At 35.6% G+C, this 18226-nt stretch overlaps 1 protein-coding gene across 4 annotated transcripts; it reads left to right on the forward strand.

Annotated features, from left to right (window-relative positions):
• ccl25a (chemokine (C-C motif) ligand 25a) lies at window positions 1-4309 on the forward strand. 4 transcript variants are annotated; one of them, XM_067362897.1, is made up of 6 exons: window positions 293-369; window positions 462-522; window positions 610-691; window positions 1458-1575; window positions 1897-1993; window positions 3164-4309. In XM_067362897.1, the coding sequence occupies exons 3-6, from the start codon at window positions 628-630 to the stop codon at window positions 3176-3178; spliced, it is 294 nt and encodes a 97-aa protein (XP_067218998.1). In that variant the 5' UTR covers window positions 293-369; window positions 462-522; window positions 610-627; the 3' UTR covers window positions 3179-4309. The 4 variants fall into 4 exon arrangements, with proteins under 4 accessions (XP_067218996.1, XP_067218998.1, XP_067218997.1 ...); XM_067362898.1 differs by having other exon boundaries at window positions 349-369; window positions 462-538; XM_067362895.1 differs by lacking the exons at window positions 293-369; window positions 462-522 and adding an exon at window positions 1-68.
• Window positions 4310-18226: the final 13917 nt, after the last annotated feature.

Consider the following 18226-nt stretch of genomic DNA (forward strand, 5'->3'; position numbering starts at 1 on the left):
ATTATAAGTCAATGCAGATGGGAAACATCCACAGAAGAAACTGCTTTTCTCCTTTCTTTACAAACAAGGTGAGTTGCTATGACAGCAACAACATTTTACTGCAACCTTTCTATATAATATTTAACAGCAATCTAAACTAGATGATTTTTGTTTTCTTTTTGAAATGCCGACCTTTTGGGTTTACTAGTAAATCTGATTTGGTGATTAAGAGGGAGTAACAGGGAAAATTGTAAAACAGGTCAATATTCATTAATGATTTACTTAAGCTAAATGAACATTAATGTGTTCATACACAGAGGTTGCATTCCTTTTTTCTTTCTTCTCTGTATGCCGCTCATAAAGTGTGGAGGTTGCTTGTTTTATTCAGAGGTGATGATTTTACAGCATCTGTTGTAATTTTAAGTGCTTTTTGACACAAAAAAGCCTTTATGTTCACTCTTAATATGGTAATTATGTCCAAGGTTCAAGGCTGGAGAAATAAGGATAAGTGTTCTGGAAAATCCGGCCTCTGATGCTGATAAGGTTTATGGAAGCTCTTGTAAGAACACCTGTTGTGTGAGCATGTGTTTGTAAGAGTATCAGTTTGTGATTTTCTGTCTCATTGTACAGTAGAGACTCTGGGATATCATGCGGTTCAGCGTCCTCTTCTCCGTCGTCCTCCTGGGCTTCCTCTACCTCACACTGGCCCAAGGTAAACACCACATGATGATGATAATGCAGCTGTTAAGCTTGTGTTTTAAATAATCAGGTTTGTTTTTGAGGTTGCAATGTTAAGAATTTGAGGAAACATACTGGAAAGCATTGCATTAAGCTTTATTTGTTATTGCATCATCATTAGTTCACACTTGAAATTCAGAACAACAGCAAATAAATGAGTTTCAAAATCAAATTGTCAAGTTATGAATTTTGCCTATTCAAATTTATTCTAAAAAAAATTAACTTTTTTCATGGTGCAGCAGTTAATGTTAAAATGCATTATTTTAAATGTAAATTTATATCACATGCAATGTAAAGTCTGTTTTTTTTTGTCATATGCATGTTGTATGACATGTTTTAGTCATATTGCATAAAGAACAATGTTTTTTTATTGGGGAAAAAAATGATTAACTAAATGAAATCCCATTGTTCCACTTCTGTTTTGTAAAATAAAAGGAAAAAAAAAAAATTGAATAAGTATAAAAGAAATAATGCAAATTAAGTACTGTCCACCTCACAGTAAAAATAAATCACTCTATGGTTACTAAACATTTATTTAAACAATTATTTAATTCACTTTCACTTCTATAAAAATCTTCCGGCAGGTCGTTCTTACCTGAAAAGCACCTGTGTTGTTTTTCCACCCCTTCCATTGCAGCTATACGTTTATGAGAGAGTGATACATTCACAAAATCATCCATCTGTTACAGGCTGTAAAAACAGTTGTGTTATGATTTATATTTATGCCTTTGTGTATGTAGGCTCGTATGAGGACTGCTGCCTTAGGTACATCAGGCAGATGAAACCGTCCTTGAAGAACAGAGTGACCAGCTACAGAAGACAAGAGATGGACGGAGGCTGCAACATCCCTGCTGTTGTGTAAGCAGTTATATAAATGTGCATTTAGACTTTTTAGACTGTGTATAAATAGACTCTACTTGTCTATTTATCACTTCATAAATAACACATTTCAGGAAGAAAAAATATAAATCTTGAGTCTTGAGTTTTAATCTTTTTCAAACGGGAAGTGTGTGCATAAAATGTATGGCACTTGGAGAGACACGAATCACACAGTGGAGTGATGCAATAATGCACTGAACCACAGTGACCCTATAGAAGAGAAATCAGACTCTTATATGTGATTCTGTGTTTTCTTCAGACCTCATAGTTAATGATGTTTAATGCAATCATCTCCCGCAGCTTCACACTGAAACACGGACGTGTAATTTGCGCTGATCCCAGAGAAAAATGGGTCCGTGAAATCACGCAGAGGGTCGACAAACACCCAAAGAGGAAGGTGTGTATATTTTGAAATTGATATAAATGTGCAGGAGAAATGTATTTTGTAACTGGTCATTATTTCTGTTTAATTTTCTTAGCATTTGTGATCACCTACTGACTTTAATACTTCTGCTGAGTGGAACATTCATTTTATTTAAATATTTTTATAAGGCAAGACACTACAGGCACAATTAATTCACTGGTCAATTTTGAGCTATTTTGCTTCTATAACATTTCAGACTAGTGGAAAGAAAACATCCAAAATGTACAATTATGTATTATTTTATTACATTTCATCTATTTGCATCTGTAGATTTCAATTACAAAACATACATCTCCACTTCAGAAGCACTTATACTGTACAGCAAAATTTCCAGTTTTATTCATATATTTTAAAAGTTTTTTTTTTTATAATCTGAGGGGTTTGTTCATCATTTTGCCTGATTTATAAAACATTTTATTATTTTTTTTTTTTTTAAATATAGTGAAAATGTAGTTTTTTCTGCCTGTTGACAGTATTTTCTGATTTATGGAGTAATAAAAAATAGACCCCCAAATGCATCCCCTCTGTAAGAACTGCAAACTGTAAAGCCTGTCTTTATCCAGTGTTCAGATTTTATGTTCTGGAAATGTATGCAAAATAGTGCTTATCTAATTAGATAATGCATCATTTGTCTTAATGTAACTCTTTCCCCGCAAGTGTTTTCATAAAGCATTTTTGATCATTTTTACAAAACCATCATGGCCTCAAGAATATTTTGTTGTATAATAGGGCCTCTGATTTAAAACATTTTATTCTAGCTTCATGCATTCTTTTTATCAACACTTGAATATAGCAAAGTTTAATAAAAAAAAAAAAGAAGGCAAAATTTTGAACAAAAAGCTGAGAAAATCATGTTTTTTTTCAAAGACTATAATGTGCATAAGCAAAAATTCTGTCAATGGTAGGGAAGCTTTCGAAACATTGTCTCATAAATTAAGGAAAATTACTTAAGACTTAATCAAGGGAATGTATGGTGATATGTACCTAGTTCAAAGTTTTACCCTATTCACCTGTGGTGGTGTCTTGCTTTAAATGTACAAATATTCCATGTAGTCATAAAAATGGCATGTATAATAATTATAAAATACTAACTTTGTCACGTAAATCTGTTGTTAAATGAATTATTTTTGTTGTAATATACAGAATGTAAAGGGCTAAACAAAAGGACCAGAGGGATGCTGCCCAAGTGTCGTGGCCAATCACATTCTTTCTTTGAGTTCCGGCTCTCCAAGCGCACATTTCAGCATGGATTGACTGATGTTCTCAGTACTTCCTGTAATCCGCCCTGTGCTCTATGTGGGATCAGGTGGTATTTCCTGTTTCCAGACCTTTGTCGCTTCACTGATGGACTGCTGGTTAATGCTCAGAATGGGAGAAGGCCATTATTTCCCCTTTCCACATGCTGCTGTAACCCTCACTTCCAGGCTCTGTTACAAAACCTTGTGAGCTGCCTTGATGTCTACTTCTAAGTTACTCTGCATAGGAAGCCACTCAATCAGCGCTCAGTAGTGCTCCTCGAGTAAACCACACAGGAGACTTACAATTTGTTGCTAAGCTAACAATACAATAATCTAATTATAACCTTAAAAATAAATCTATATACAAAGCATATTTGCAATATATGCAATATATGATGCTTGCTAAGTAGGCAGCTCACTAGGTTTTAGAACAGAGCTTAAATGTACAGCGTCACCTTGAGGGTCATATAAAGCTATTGTATTATGAACTTTCACTTTGCACACTTTGATTTACTGCTTTTTGCCCCACAGTATCTATAAACAGTCAGTGTGATAAAAATATTAGGCAATAATTTGCCGTAAATGTGGGTGGGAAGGTTTTGCAAGCAACACAGATAATCCTTCTATTTCCTTATGAGTTTATTATACAGCTGACGCACCGACGAGTGATTTTTGGAGTTTGTACAATATTATAATGCATTGTAAATTATGATTTGTTATTGTGCGTAATGCAAGAAGCTTAAGTGATTTAGTTATTGATCAAATGAATATGCAAAGATCTCATTTATTTTCATAAATCTAAATTTCTTTATTTTGTCTTTATTATTTCAGTGAGGTTTTATAAGTTTAGCAGAGTTTTTTTTTTTATTGAAGTGGAACTGCTTTTTCACATTTATTGTTCACTGTAACACTCAATCCAGTGAGAATGTATCTTTATAGAGGACGTGATGCAATCAGTTTTATTGGTTGGATGTTTTGAAACTGGGTCACATGCTCTTTGGGTTCCGTATCTGATAAAATATTCTATACACTGCAATTTTTTGCTCATTTATGAAAAATAAAATTTTTGAAAAAAGTTGGATTTATCCATTTTTTTATGATGCATGATGATTTTTCACATCAGGAGACAATCTGAGTTATGTTTTATTTCGGTATCAGATGATTCTCCTAAAATCAACAGACAACAGACACAAATGAGTAATAGTTGTCATACTAAGAGAATGTAGATCAGTTTGAGTTCATACAAAGTTGTCTGAATTTTGATTGCAGAGTTAAGTGTCTTGGAAAATCTGACATGTTTTGAGATTGTCTTCTGAAAAATTAGACACATGACAATAGGAGACGGTAATAACCCATTTCAGAACATATGCAGTATGAAATAGTTTTATTTGTGTTGTAACCTACTTTCACTTTACCGTGAAACAAAAGACTTGTTGTTGTGCAATATAACAGGGTCAATAAAAATCCAGAGAATTACAGCCTATGGCTCTTGTGAAACAGATTGTTAAGTTTACTTTCTAAAGGTCAACTTTTACATGAAAGTACTGCGGCGGTACAGTGATATGTACCATAGTATTTGATGATGATTGTCATAAATCTTTCCCAATCTGTTTTTGGAGGGGGAAAATGGTCTTTTAATTGTAAACTTACAATACAATGGTATTTAATATGCACTAAAAGGTTCTAAAAGAATACAATATGTTACTTAAATCTCCAAAAACATACTGCCAAGCTATTGTTTTTTTAGTGAATGATGTGCCAAACTCTGCCATGCAACCATCACTATCTTGTCACAGCTAATGGAAAACGCTTTAGACACGCTGTCTGAATATCCACCTCTCCTGCAGGTCCCAGCATGCTGCAGTTTTCCCGAAGCTCTCGTTTCTCGTGTAACATGTGAAGTCCCATTTCTGCGCCTTCACGCCAGTTTCCCTCTCTCTTCCTTGCTGGTGGTGATGGAGGCTGAGGCATGTCTGCTCAGATAACATCTCGTCGAGCTGTGTCTTCAGAAATTGGCTTCCTCTGTGATAAATAGTTTCCAGTCTGTGCAGTTCATTCTGCCTTTGAGGCAAAAATACCCTGCAGCAAGGTTGGATTTCTATACATCAAACGCGCAAATGAGATATGGAGGCTGTAAAAATGTAATTTACCCTGGTAATGATGTGATTGAGTGAAAAAATTGTTATCTTAATCTTTTAAAAGCCTGAGGACTCCTGCTCTTCACAGATGCATCAGTCGACCTACGCTCTAAAAAATGCTGGGTTAAAAACAACCTAAGTTGGGTTAAATATGGACAAACCCAGCAGGTTGGGTTAAAGGGCACCTATTATGCCCTCTTTCACAAGATGTATTATAAGTCTCTGGTCTGGTCAAGTTTCAGCTTATATTACCCCACAAATTTGCTCCTATTTGGGGGTGAGCAAAAACATGCCTTTTACTATATTACTATTTTGCTGGCTAAAAAAATAAATCCAAAATTGGTTGAAAAAAATGGCTGGGTGAAAACAACCCAATCCCTGGGTTTGTCCATATTTAACCCAGCAGTTTTTAGAATTCTCCAAAAATTATCTTATTTATATTCAAATAAATGAGTTCAATGAATCAACAATTTACAACACGACTAGCCTATTCACAAATCATGAACAAATCAGCCTACTTTTATGAACTGGTTCCTTATAGTGAGTCAAAATCATTCAGTGCAACCAGCATAGCCCCATTCATAAAAAAAAAAAAGAAAATCATAAGAAATCCCACTCTATCCCAGACAGCAACATAGTGTGGCCCAGATCTGGTACATGTGGATTACACACGGATCAGATGCGGGCCGGATCTGGGCCGACACTATGTTGCTGTTAGGGAAACCTTTAAATAGGGCACTATTTGAGGGGACAGCCATTTGTAGTGGTGTCTAAAACCATGGAGTGCACAATCAATGCACAGCAATAATGAGTGCAACAAAGCCGTTTGAAGGCAGGTCTGCAACCTTGGATGGATGTCAATGAAGGAGAGGCTTCACTATACTGAATAAACCACTTTTGTGAGAGAATAGCTTATTTAATTAATCAACAGCCCATTGTCTAATCTTCAACATGTTTGCTCTAAAACATTTGTTTTTGATTGATCTATTTGATCTATTTATTCTGAGTTCATTTATCTTCCAGAATACGGCAGTAAGTTTTGGAAGATCATTTTTAGCCCATCTCTGCAAGATGGACATTTCAGGATAAGAGATGGACTAAAAGTGAACTCCCACACCTTACTGCCAGATTCTGGAAGATAAATTCTTCAAACAGTGGTACAAGAGGATGTGGTGCTGGTCCTTCAGGAGTCACTCTCAAGCTGTCTGTCTATAAGGCCTATAAAAACCCAGTCTTCATGTATTTTATAACACTTCAGCTTGTGATTCTTATTAAGAGTGGGTCATTTTTTTAGGATTCTTTAGCTAACGTAAGTCTCTGAGATCCTGACACCTCACACTTCTGAAGACTCCAGGTAGGTTTCAGTACTGGGAAATGGTGGTGCTGGAGACTAAAGGGTTCCTGATGGTTTCACACTTAATTCTTCACCTTAATTCTTAACTCTTTTGCAGTTAACATGTGTCTTTTCTTTTCCACCTGTTTTTGTATGACCCCGCTGACCCAATGAGCATTTTGCTGTCCCTTGGTCATGCTTTAACTTTGCAATTTCTAGTATTGCATTAGTATTGCGTCCTTCTCATGAGTATTTAATATTAGTTAAATCTATTTTTTGGCTCATTTTGCCTGTAAAAGCAAACCTGCCTAATAATTCTGCACACCTGAATATAAGGCATCTTTCATTTCCAGCCTTCATGAACAATTATATATCACTTATAAATGATTAAAAACAATATTAATAGTAGTTATTAAGACCGATGTGGATTGGAATTGGTAAAGTGTGCTTGGAAAAAAAATATAATCAGAAAATCAACTTGCCTAATAATTCTGCACACAGTGTATGTCCCAAAGCTTATCTACTCTTTTGCTGCACTCTCAAAAGCAATTACTTTTTGTTCACAGAAAGAGTACATACTTTTAGGGCGTAGTATCAGTAGGCGAACTGGAATGCAGAAAGAGTGTCACTGCAGCTGTAGTTAGATTCTCCGGTTCCTATATGTAACGGAGGCCATGCAAGTAAAAACCTCACTCCTCCAATCCCAAGAGATGCTCTAGCGACTGACAACTACAGGTTGCAGCCTTCAGCCTCCTTGTTAGAGCGTCCGACTCCCATGCCAGAGACCTGGGTTCGAGGCCCGCGCAGAGCGGGGTGAGTAGGACCAGGGTAAAGTGTTGCATATAGAAACAGTCAGATGCACGTCACTGAAATGAGACACAAGAGACGTGCACTTGGGACTGTGCTTTAGCTTGATTAGCTTAATTTATGAGAGAGTTGTTATCAGATGTCATTGGTGATTTTAAATATGAAATTTGATGGAAAGCTTGGCAAACAGCTTTGGAGAATGTAATGTTTCCCCATTCAAAGAAATGAAATTTAATGACGTCAAGGCTGTAATGTGATTGGTTTTCAAGGAACATGTGATCTAAGCTAGCCATTACGCTTTCTCCAGTGGTAGAGCCATGGACCCTCATATTCGAAATTACATACTAGTTGACGAAAATCAGTATGTGACAAAAGTAGTATGTCTGAATTCACAGTACTAATAAAAGAGTAGGCGAAAAGTATCTGAATGACACTACGTCCGGCGAGATTCTGAAGTGTGCCTACGATGGACACTTTATAATCTCATGAGGCCACGGGAGAGAATCTGTGAATGGCACTGAAACAATGCACTTGATGCTGTAGGTCACGTGATAATGACAGCATGGCAAATGTAGTAAGTCCAGATTACATTCACTCATTTCACTGTAAAACATTTTCAGCTGGTTAAAAAGTTCACCTGCTGCCTTAAAATGTGAGTTAACTCAACTTGAAGATAGCCTTTGTTTCAACTCAAAAATAGTCAGGACAGCTCATTACTTTAAGTTAAAAATTAAACTTAAAGTAATGTCTTGACCATTTGTGAGTTGAAAAAAGTTATCTTCAAGTCTAGTTAACTTAGTTAACTCACATTTTAAGGCAGCAGAAGAACTTGCATTTCTAAGTTTAACCGGCTCAAAATGTTTTAGTTTTTTTTTTATAGTTGTTTCCATAATGCACATTGAATGAATCTCCACGTCTGACCAGAAGATGGCGCCTGCAACTGAATCATCCATCAATCCATCCATTTTCCTAACTGCTGGTTCAATATGGCTACAGTGTATAAATTCCTTTTTAATTGATTATTAAATTCTTAAATTAAGGTTTATGCATGCTAGTTTATTTCAAAACTAGATTGTTCAAGATAAATATTTTCGTTACTACTGGAGCTGCTAGTTTGCAAAGTTTCAAATAATTTTTAAACAACAAGCATAAAATATGTAAAGTCCTTCCTGCAGACTCATTTTCATTAAGTCCCTCAAGTGAACTTTTTTAGTGGAGTAATGTAGGGAATAGTGAATGAGGGTATATGGGATAAACTTTGATATACATTCATCTTTACTTTCACTGATGTCCTCCTTGAACTCTATGAGCAGAACATGAATTCTAAGTTCTGAGGTGTAAACAACCACTTTTTCAAAGGGCTGCCAGCCAAAAACATGGTTATTACTAAGAAATATATACAATGTTATAGATCTATGATATGATAAAGTGTGAATCTAATGTCACTGCATACTATTCTGCCCAACCCTGCAGGTGATCAGACCCTCGGGGGAACTATTATCATCAGGGATTAATCCATAAAAAACAATTCAGGTGTGCAATAAGCTCATCCTTTCAGAGCTAATAATGCAGAATATTAGGAAAACAAACAGTGTCCAAATATGTGGGTCAGGTTAAATATCTAGGCCACGAATGCAAAACCATCATTCAATGCTCATTTTGCCAAAGGAACCACAGTTCTTTGTGTTTAATGTTTTTTCATACATTTTCATTGTTTTTTAATCCGAGACAACTGTTATCGTTGGTGGTTTCGGGAACGCTGGCATGGCTTAGAGGGATTAGATTTCCTCTTCAAAGGGGTTTTATTTAAGGCGACTCAGTTCTGAACATGTTGGAGCTCAGCTTTAACATGCAGGAATACACAAGCACTTCACCTCATGCCAACTATGAGGAACATGATTAGACTCTGAGGTTAGAGAAAACTTTTGGATGAGAGGGTCAAAGTGAACAGCTCTGGAATGATGTGAAAGTTAATGAAGAATGAGAAATGTGTTCATGTTCCTGATCTGAATGGTACTTTGTGAACATATTAGTGAGGCTTTGACTTATTCCAATAGATTACACACATTATTGACATGGTATGTTGATTGTACCTTTAGGCCTTATAAGTAAGGAATAATTTACAACCAGCCTTTGAATTCTTCAAAAATAATGCACACCCAAGGTGGTAATGTGGGCTGTTACACCTCAGGTGTGTATTATTTTCTAATTCAATGAAATTAAAGTAAATTATCCCACTTATTCTATGGTTACCACAACTCACGACACTATTCAGATGTTGTATTTCAAGACATCAATTAGTTTTTTCGGCTTTTGTCCTTAAAACACTCTTGTGTGTAGGACTAATTTCTTACGCATCTCATCACATGCCTCTGTTGCTAATTTCGAAACGCCATTTCAGAACTAGTAACGGAGGCTTGAGCCATTGATAGCAGAATAATGCAGTTATTAGAGAGAGAGAGAAAGAGAGAGAGAGTAAGTGTGTGTGGATTATCGGAGTCTGTGCGTCTCTCAACAGTGTTCGGCAGCAGCATATCTAATAATAACAAAACTGTAAGTTTATCTGCTTCAAGAATAGCGCCATTATTACCTTGCTAGTGTGAAATTTAGTAAGTTGCTAAACTATTTTACTGATAAAACCATCAGAGCAGTGCTGACAACACATTTCTGTGCAAGTGTGTGTCAGGGAGAAAGAAAGTATGTCCTTTCCTTTTTGTGGCAAAAAACATGGAAACAATTTGTTGTTTTTATCCTATTGTTTACTATATTTATTTGCTTGGTCAGTGTTATTTTATTTTATTTATTTATTTGCTGTTTTCTGCTGTAAGGACCCTTGAAATAACTGAAATCATTTGGCGAATTTATATGGACATGTAGCTGTGCATCTCCCTGAAAATAAATGAGCACCTTAGAACGTTCATCAACCAGTCACATTCAAGCGTTGCATTAATGCATTTGGCAGATGCTTTTATCCAAAGCAACTTATATTACATACAAGCATCATTTCTGTAGCTCAAACAGGTCAAGAATTTGATTCCCAGGCAATGCATAAACTGATCAAATATATATCTTGATTGCAATGTAAGTTACGTTGGATAAAAGCATCTGCCAAATGCATAAATGTATTAGATTCAAATATTATCAGTTCATGCATTCGTAGAGAATCAAACCCATGATTTTGGTGTTGAGCACAATCCTCTAAAATTCACTGACTTTGCAATTGCAAATTACTTCTAATCCTACATGCTGTCCAGTAAACACACAATAAATAGGCTACATATATATGATACATCAACCTGGCTTGAAATCTTAGAGTGCGGAGTCATGAATTTTGTAATATATTGTTTCAGTTATGTATACAGTGATATGCTTGTTCTGTTATCAGAAAATATGACTAGATTTCATTTTCAATGAAATGGAAACTCAGAGCATTATATGCAAACAGAAAGAATAAATTATTGTAAAAAAAGAAAGTAAGAGTATGTAGACCTCAGTTAGCTAATATATACCTATTTGCTGTTTTATATATATCAAAGTATCCGGGGAACTCCAAGATCTGCAACAATCTCCTTGCCAAAAATGTGTGCCGGCTAAAACACGATGAAAGCAGTTGCTCTGGGGAATGGATTGATGAGTTTACGACAAGATGTATAATCCTCTCTGATAATTACTAAAATCCTTTAATTTCATACCTGTGCGCAGGTCATAATGAATCGGTTTTGCAGAAGAAATATAATAATTGATGATTTTTGACACATGACACTGAACACATCTAATAGCATCAGCAAGGAGAATGACAGGATTTATTAAGTGTGCAATATAGAATGCACATGATCTTGCTTTGTTCTATATGTTAAAATGTAATTTATTCCTGTGATCAAAGCTGAATTTTCAGCATCATTTCTCCAGTCTTCAGTGTCACATGATTCTTCAGAAATCATTCTGATATGCTGCTCAAGGAAACATTTCTGATTATTATCAATAATAAAACCACATTTCCCAAAAACTTCATAAACTCCCTAAATTTCCCAAACTTGTATTTGTGCTGATAAGAAGTATTATAGGGCTTCTGGCATGTTTAAACACAGAGCAAGGAACGTGCTGTTTCTGTAGAAGATCTGCATGTCTGGATCTTTGCTCAATAAATTAAGCAGGTAAATGTCAAGCTGAAGATCAGATCTGGATGTGTTTCTGTACAGTATCACTGCAGGGCTCGACTGATCAAACAGTAGAGAGCGTGACTCATGTGTTTTCATCTCTGGGCCTTAGAATTCATAAAATTACAGTGAATCAAAATGAAAAGTATTTGGCACAGATTTCAGCTCTATTATGCTTATTGAAACGCGGGTGTGAAAGTCTTGATAGTATGACATTAACTGCTTCATCACAGCGTTTCATGTTAGTGACAGAAATCACACTAAATCTGTTATGTCAATAGATGAACTATTAAAACCCATAAATTGTGCCTGACAGGTCATTAAGGGGCCATTTAAGTCCCTCAAACGCATGTGTGTAAGATGAGCTCAAGAATGAAGAATGAATAACTGACGACTGCTTACTATGCTAGAAATCACTTTCAAAACTTTGTTGTATTTAAAAAAAAAAAAAAAATTCTTTCATCAAAAAGGATGCTTATTTGACCTGCATACTTTTCTATAAGTGTCCTCTTTTTTATCACTTGTCGGCAAGGGAGCATCTTAAACATCCATCTCTTACCATGATTTTGAAACACTGATCATTGAAAAGTAAATGTTAGCATTAAATTCTTATTTTAATAAACACGGTAACACTTTAGATTACAGCCCGGAAAGTACTGCGTAATTACAACAAATTTACAGCGTAACTTTCAATAATTATAGTGTAACTATACAGTAAGTATGTGTAAGTATAGGGGAACAATATGTGAAGTATTGGGAATAAAGGGGTAACAACCAGGAAAAATAACAAATTATTCATACTTTTAATATTTTATAACTAAGGGGTACATATGACATAACTAAGGGGTAAATATGACATTACAGGCCGTAAATTAAAGTGGTGCTTGTTACCCTCTTATTTCATGTAGTTACAGGGTAAGTATGACATTACGGGCCGTAAATTAAAGTGGAGCTTGTTACCCTCTTATTTCATGTAGTTACAGGGTAAGTATGACATTACGGGCCGTAAATTAAAGTGGAGCTTGTTACCCTCTTATTTCATGTAGTTACAGGGTAAGTAATTAATAAAAAATAAAAAAATAAATAAATAAAAACGCAAACAGTCATATCACTTGGAAAACTTTATTTGAAAAACAACTTATTTCAAAACAGATTTAAAGTTGCAACACTTCTTATTTGTTTCTCTTGCTTGGTTTCCTCCTCCTCTTGTTCCTCTTCTTCTTTCTTTCCACTGATGAATCTTAAGAGGGAATCCCATTTGCTATTCTGTATTTAAAAATTACAGAACACCCGGAAATGTGCTCACCGTTTACTCATCTTTTACCCTCATGCCATCGGAAATGTATACGACTTTCCTTCTTAAGATGAACACAAAATGGATTTTAGGAAAAAAATAAATCATCTGGGAACGCTTTATAATGCAAGCTCACGTGTTCCTAAAAGTCGAAGCATCAAACAGCAATAACTACAGTAATCCATACGACCCTAATGGATGAATCGATGTCTTCTGAAGTGAAACGATACGTATTTGTAATAAAAATGCCAAATATTTGAATATTTTTAAAACTTTCGACCAACTGTCTCCTTGCGCGTGCATGCGAGGGTTGAGAGTTCATGCGTGACGTAACTTGAAGCGTGACGTAGGCATGCCGAGAAACTCACGCAGATGTTGGATGCCGTCAGTTTTTTTTTTTTTTTTTTTTAATTATTATTATTTTAGTAATGCTCACAACAAAATACACAGAATAGCAGATAATGAGAATGAGAAACAAACAAGACAGAACAACAGAGACGGCAGTTCTCGCGCGAGTTTCACACAAATCTCCCGCGAGAACGTCATGAAAGCTTCACGCTGCTTCATCGAACGCGAAGTCGACTCTCATGCAGGCGCTGGTGACAGTTGGTCAGAAGCGAAAAGATGAATAGTCTAACCCATGAGAAAATTTCGTGGTGTACTGTATTTTCTTTTAATACAGAATAGCAACGGGATTCCTTCTTAAGATTCATCAGCTGAGAAACAAGAGCTGGTGGAAGCCAAGCGAGAAAAAACAACAACCAAAAAACTGACAAAACTTGTTACTTTCTGTCAGGACTTTAGAGTTTGAAATGAAAAGTTGATTTAAAAAAATGAATAATAAGTGTTGTAGACCTGTTTTTAATAAAGTTGTTTTTCAAATAAAGATTTCGGAGTCAGTGATATCAGATTGTTTGCATTTTATTAATTACTTACCCTGTAACTAAATGAAATAAGAGGGTAACAAGCTCCACTTTAATTTACGGCCCGTAATGTCATACTTACCCCTTAGTTATATGTCATAGGTACACCTTAGATATAAAATATTTACAGTATAAATAATTTGTTATTTTCCAGGTTGTTCCCCCTTTATTCCCAATACTTTACATATTGTTCCCCTATACTTACACATATTTACTGTATAGTTACACTATAATTATTGAAAGTTATGCTGTAAATTCGTTGTAATTACGCAGTACTTTCCGGGCTGTAATCTAAAGCGTTACCATAAACACCTTAAGTGCCTTGACCTCAAAAACAAGGAGCTTGTAATATCATAATAAACTGTGAAACAGTTAGTCCTGTTACTTTTCGGATGGCACAATATTTAGCAGCAAACAGGGAACTTACATTCTTTTAATCTTACTTTTGGAATGTTCAGAGGACATTCAAAAGTATCAATCACACAATGTTTTTTCCCCCCCAAAATTATAAAATGGAATTTTCCCTTAACATTTACATAACCAAGAAACATAAAAAAAAAAAAAACTTTTGAACTTTAAAAAAAAAAAAACTAAAAAAACTTTTGAACGTTCATAGAACATTAAGTAATAACGTTTCATTACCCAATGGAAACGTTAGCAAAACATTGGAATAAAATGCCCTCCACTAGTATTAGCACCCTTGGTAAATATGAGCAAATGTGGCTGTGAAAATAAATCTGCATTGTTTATCTCTTTGATCTTATATTTAAAAAAAAATCACAAAATTCTAACCTTTCGATTAAGTAAAACAATTAAAAATGGGGGAGAAAGTTCATTATGAAATAAATGTTTTTCTCTAGTTCACGTTGGCCACAATTATTGGCACCCAGTTATTGCAAAGTCTGTTTGCCAAGATAACAGCTCTGAGTCTTCTTCTATAATGCCTGATGAGTTTGGAGAACACCTGACCAGAGATCAGAGACCATTCCTTCATATTACAGAATCTCTCCAGATCCTTCAGATTCCAGCTCCATGTTGATGCTTCTTCTCTTCAGTTCACTCCACTCATTTTCTTTAGGGTTCAGGTCAGAGGACTGGGATGGTCATGGCAGAAGCTTCATTTTGTGCTCAGAGACACATTTTTGTGTTGGTTCTGATGTTTGTTTTGGATCATTGTCCTGATGGAAGATCCAATCACGGCCCATTATAAGATTTCTAGTAGAAGCGGTTTTTGATTTTTATCTGTTGGTATTTGATAGAATCCATGATGCCATGTATCTGAACAAGATGTCCAGGACCTCCAGCAGAAAAATAGGCCCACAACATTAAAGATCCAGCAGTATATTTAACCGTGGGCATGGGGTACTTTTTATCCATGTGTGCACCAAACCCATCTGGTGGGTTTGCTGCCAGAAAGCTCTTTTTTTAGTTTCATCTGACCATAGAAGCGGGTCACGTTTGAAGTTCTGACAACTGAATATGCTGGAGATTGTTTCTGGATGAAAGCAGAGGATTTTTCTTGAAACGCTCCCGAACAACTTGTGGGGATGTAAGATCATTTTTTTAGGCTTTCTGACCCCAAGACTCAACTAATCTCTGCAATTGTCCAGCTGTGATCCTTGGAGAGTCTTTGTCCACTCATACTTTCCTCCTCACTTCACATTAGTATGATTTAGACACACAAAATAGAAAGTAGCTGTAAGAAAGCATTGAAAATCCCCATTTCCACTATCAGGGCAATAATTAAGAAGTTCCAATCAACTAAAGATGTTAAATCTGCCTGGAAGGTCCTCTTTAACATCTTTAGTTGATTGGAACTTCTTAATTATACTTAAGAATACTTCTGTGGAACAGGAAGTCATGGCTGGATAATTTCATGCTCTGAGTCACCTAGAGATATTTTACTCGAAAGAATTTCTAGGGGTGCCAATAATTGTGTCCAACATGTATTGGAGAAAAACATTTATTTCATAATGTGAGTTTCCCCCCACTTTCAATTGTTTTACTTCAACGAATTTTGCATTTTTTTTTTTTTTTAAATAAAAGATCAAAAGGATAAACAATGCAGATTTATTTTCACAGCCGCCTTTGCTCATATTTACTAAGAGTGCCAATATTTTTGGAGGACACTGTATATTTTTGCTAGCTAGGAACACATTTGACTCATGAAATGTTGAAAAACCTTTTAAATATGTTTTTTTTTATGGATCAGATCAGACATCAGACAAACAGAAAAATGTTTCTACCAAATAAAAAATGATTAGATGCACATTATCAGTTATTGACATAAAACAGTCTCTGTCGCTCTCTGCCACTCATCAGAATAAGTGATTCTGCTGTGCAAATCTCACTGCCACAATAATGCATGGCAAATTTGCAGAGGCTAGACTTTAAAGGTACAATATGTAAGATTTTTATATTCAAATACCCAAAAACCACTTGCATAGTGTCATATATTTCATTCAGCTGTGTACTTACAGTATCCTAAATGTTTCCAAGAATTTGTAAATTCCGAGAAATTCACAATTATAAATAGTGCCCGTCCCTCCCTTGTCACCTGTCAATGACGTAATATCTTTCTTTTCAAAAACCTTTAAATAGGTCTTTACACATTTTTAAATAAATAAATATTGCAGTTGTTATATGGATTGATGGCTAAGCTCTCCTGGGCCATGAGGAGTATGATGGTTAGCCAAACCAAACAACAGGTAATAAATCCACAGATTGACAAATCAGCAATACAGTGATCAAGATGGGTTCACTTAGTTTTGTTGTAGCCACGACATATTAAAGGATTAGTTCACTTTCAAATGAAAATTAGCCCAAGCTTTACACACTCTGAAGCCATCCTAGATGTATGACTTTCAGATGAACACAATCATGGAATTTTTTTTTTTTATAAATATCCTGACACATCTGAGATATAATGGCAGTGAGCATTACCCATTGAGTATGAGCTGAAGAAAGTGTCTGCATCCACATCCATCCATCATAAACATATTTCACACGGCTCCAGAGGGTAAATAAAGGCCGTCTGAAGGAAAGCTTATTCCCTTTTCAACTTACGAAACTGACGCGATGCCAGTTCCATTTTTTTCCGTAATTTGAATAGGTATTTTACTTCATAACTTCTTAAATATGGATATTTTTCTTATACAAATGCATCGCTTTGCTTCAGAAGGACTTTATGAACCCTCTGGAGCCGTGTGGAGTATGTTTATGATGGATGGATGCACTTTCTTCAGCTCATACTCCTCGTTTAGTAGCACATTACTGCCATCATAAAGATCGATGCGTCAGGATATTTATTAATATATCTCTGATTGTGTTCATCAGAAAGAAGAAAGTCATATACACCTAGGATGGCTTGAAGGTGAGTAAAGCTTGGGGTACTTTTCATTTGAAAGTGAACTAATCCTTTAACTCGTGGGAACATTATAATAAGTCATGGCCACGAGATAATTTTTTTCGAGGCATAATAACGTCCTTGTCGTGGCCACCTTTGACGCAGTGACATATTTTTCTCATGGCCATGACCCTAAACAAGTTTTCTGAGATTTTAACCACTGTTTGAGTTATATGTGTTGAACAGCATAGTAGTCAGTGTTACCATCTGTTAGTTTTAAGTAGTTAATTTTAAACCTTTTTGCGCTATTTTCAACTTCCGGGTTTAAATTCGTCTTTGTGTCAATGGCTGCATCTGAAAACCAAGGCAGCTGACTTGTTGCCTCGCTGCCTATCAGGCAATGACTTGTAAGGCAGCATTTGTGCATGATTCACCTCACAAAACTGATTTCAGACACACTTCTGAGGCAGCGTAACAGTTTAATGATCTATCGCAAAATAGCGCACACTTTGGTGAGTATTCAGACAGGGCCTTTTGGACTCAGATTCGAGCATTTGACCATTCAAGCACAAGAGAACTGATGTCATGATCACATGCTGCAAGCTTTCTGTGTGCGTACTTTGGGTGTATGTCGGGATGATGAGAGTACTGCATTGCATTATTTTTCTAGGCTTATTGTGCTCAGTGATCTCTTTTAACCTAAAGCACGTCCTGCATTTTCATTGCTTATTTATGCATGTTTCTTTGTCACTCTAACTTGTCAAAAACTTTAGTTTGTCCTGCACTGGGTGACAATATTCACATAGCCTACCGGGATATACATGATATAGCAAAATCTTCATACATATAGTGTTATTTTTGCTAGATAGGAACACATTTGACTCATGAAATGTTTAAAACCTTTTAAATATTAATTTCCATGGATCAAATCATGCCATTACTATGCTTTATGATATTGACAATGATAATT

This window comes from Chanodichthys erythropterus, chromosome 16 (genome assembly GCF_024489055.1).
Source record: "Chanodichthys erythropterus isolate Z2021 chromosome 16, ASM2448905v1, whole genome shotgun sequence".
NCBI classification, from domain to species: Eukaryota; Metazoa; Chordata; class Actinopteri; order Cypriniformes; family Xenocyprididae; genus Chanodichthys; species Chanodichthys erythropterus.

Excerpts from the sequence above, each read along its gene's own strand:
- ccl25a (XM_067362895.1), top strand. The coding sequence starts at position 628 with ATGCGGTTCAGCGTCCTCTTCTCCGTCGTCCTCCTGGGCTTCCTCTAC. Across the intron at positions 692-1,457 it reads CTACCTCACACTGGCCCAAG|GCTCGTATGAGGACTGCTGC; the intron begins GTAAACACCACA and ends TTGTGTATGTAG. Across the intron at positions 1,576-1,896 it reads TGCAACATCCCTGCTGTTGT|CTTCACACTGAAACACGGAC; the intron begins GTAAGCAGTTAT and ends CATCTCCCGCAG.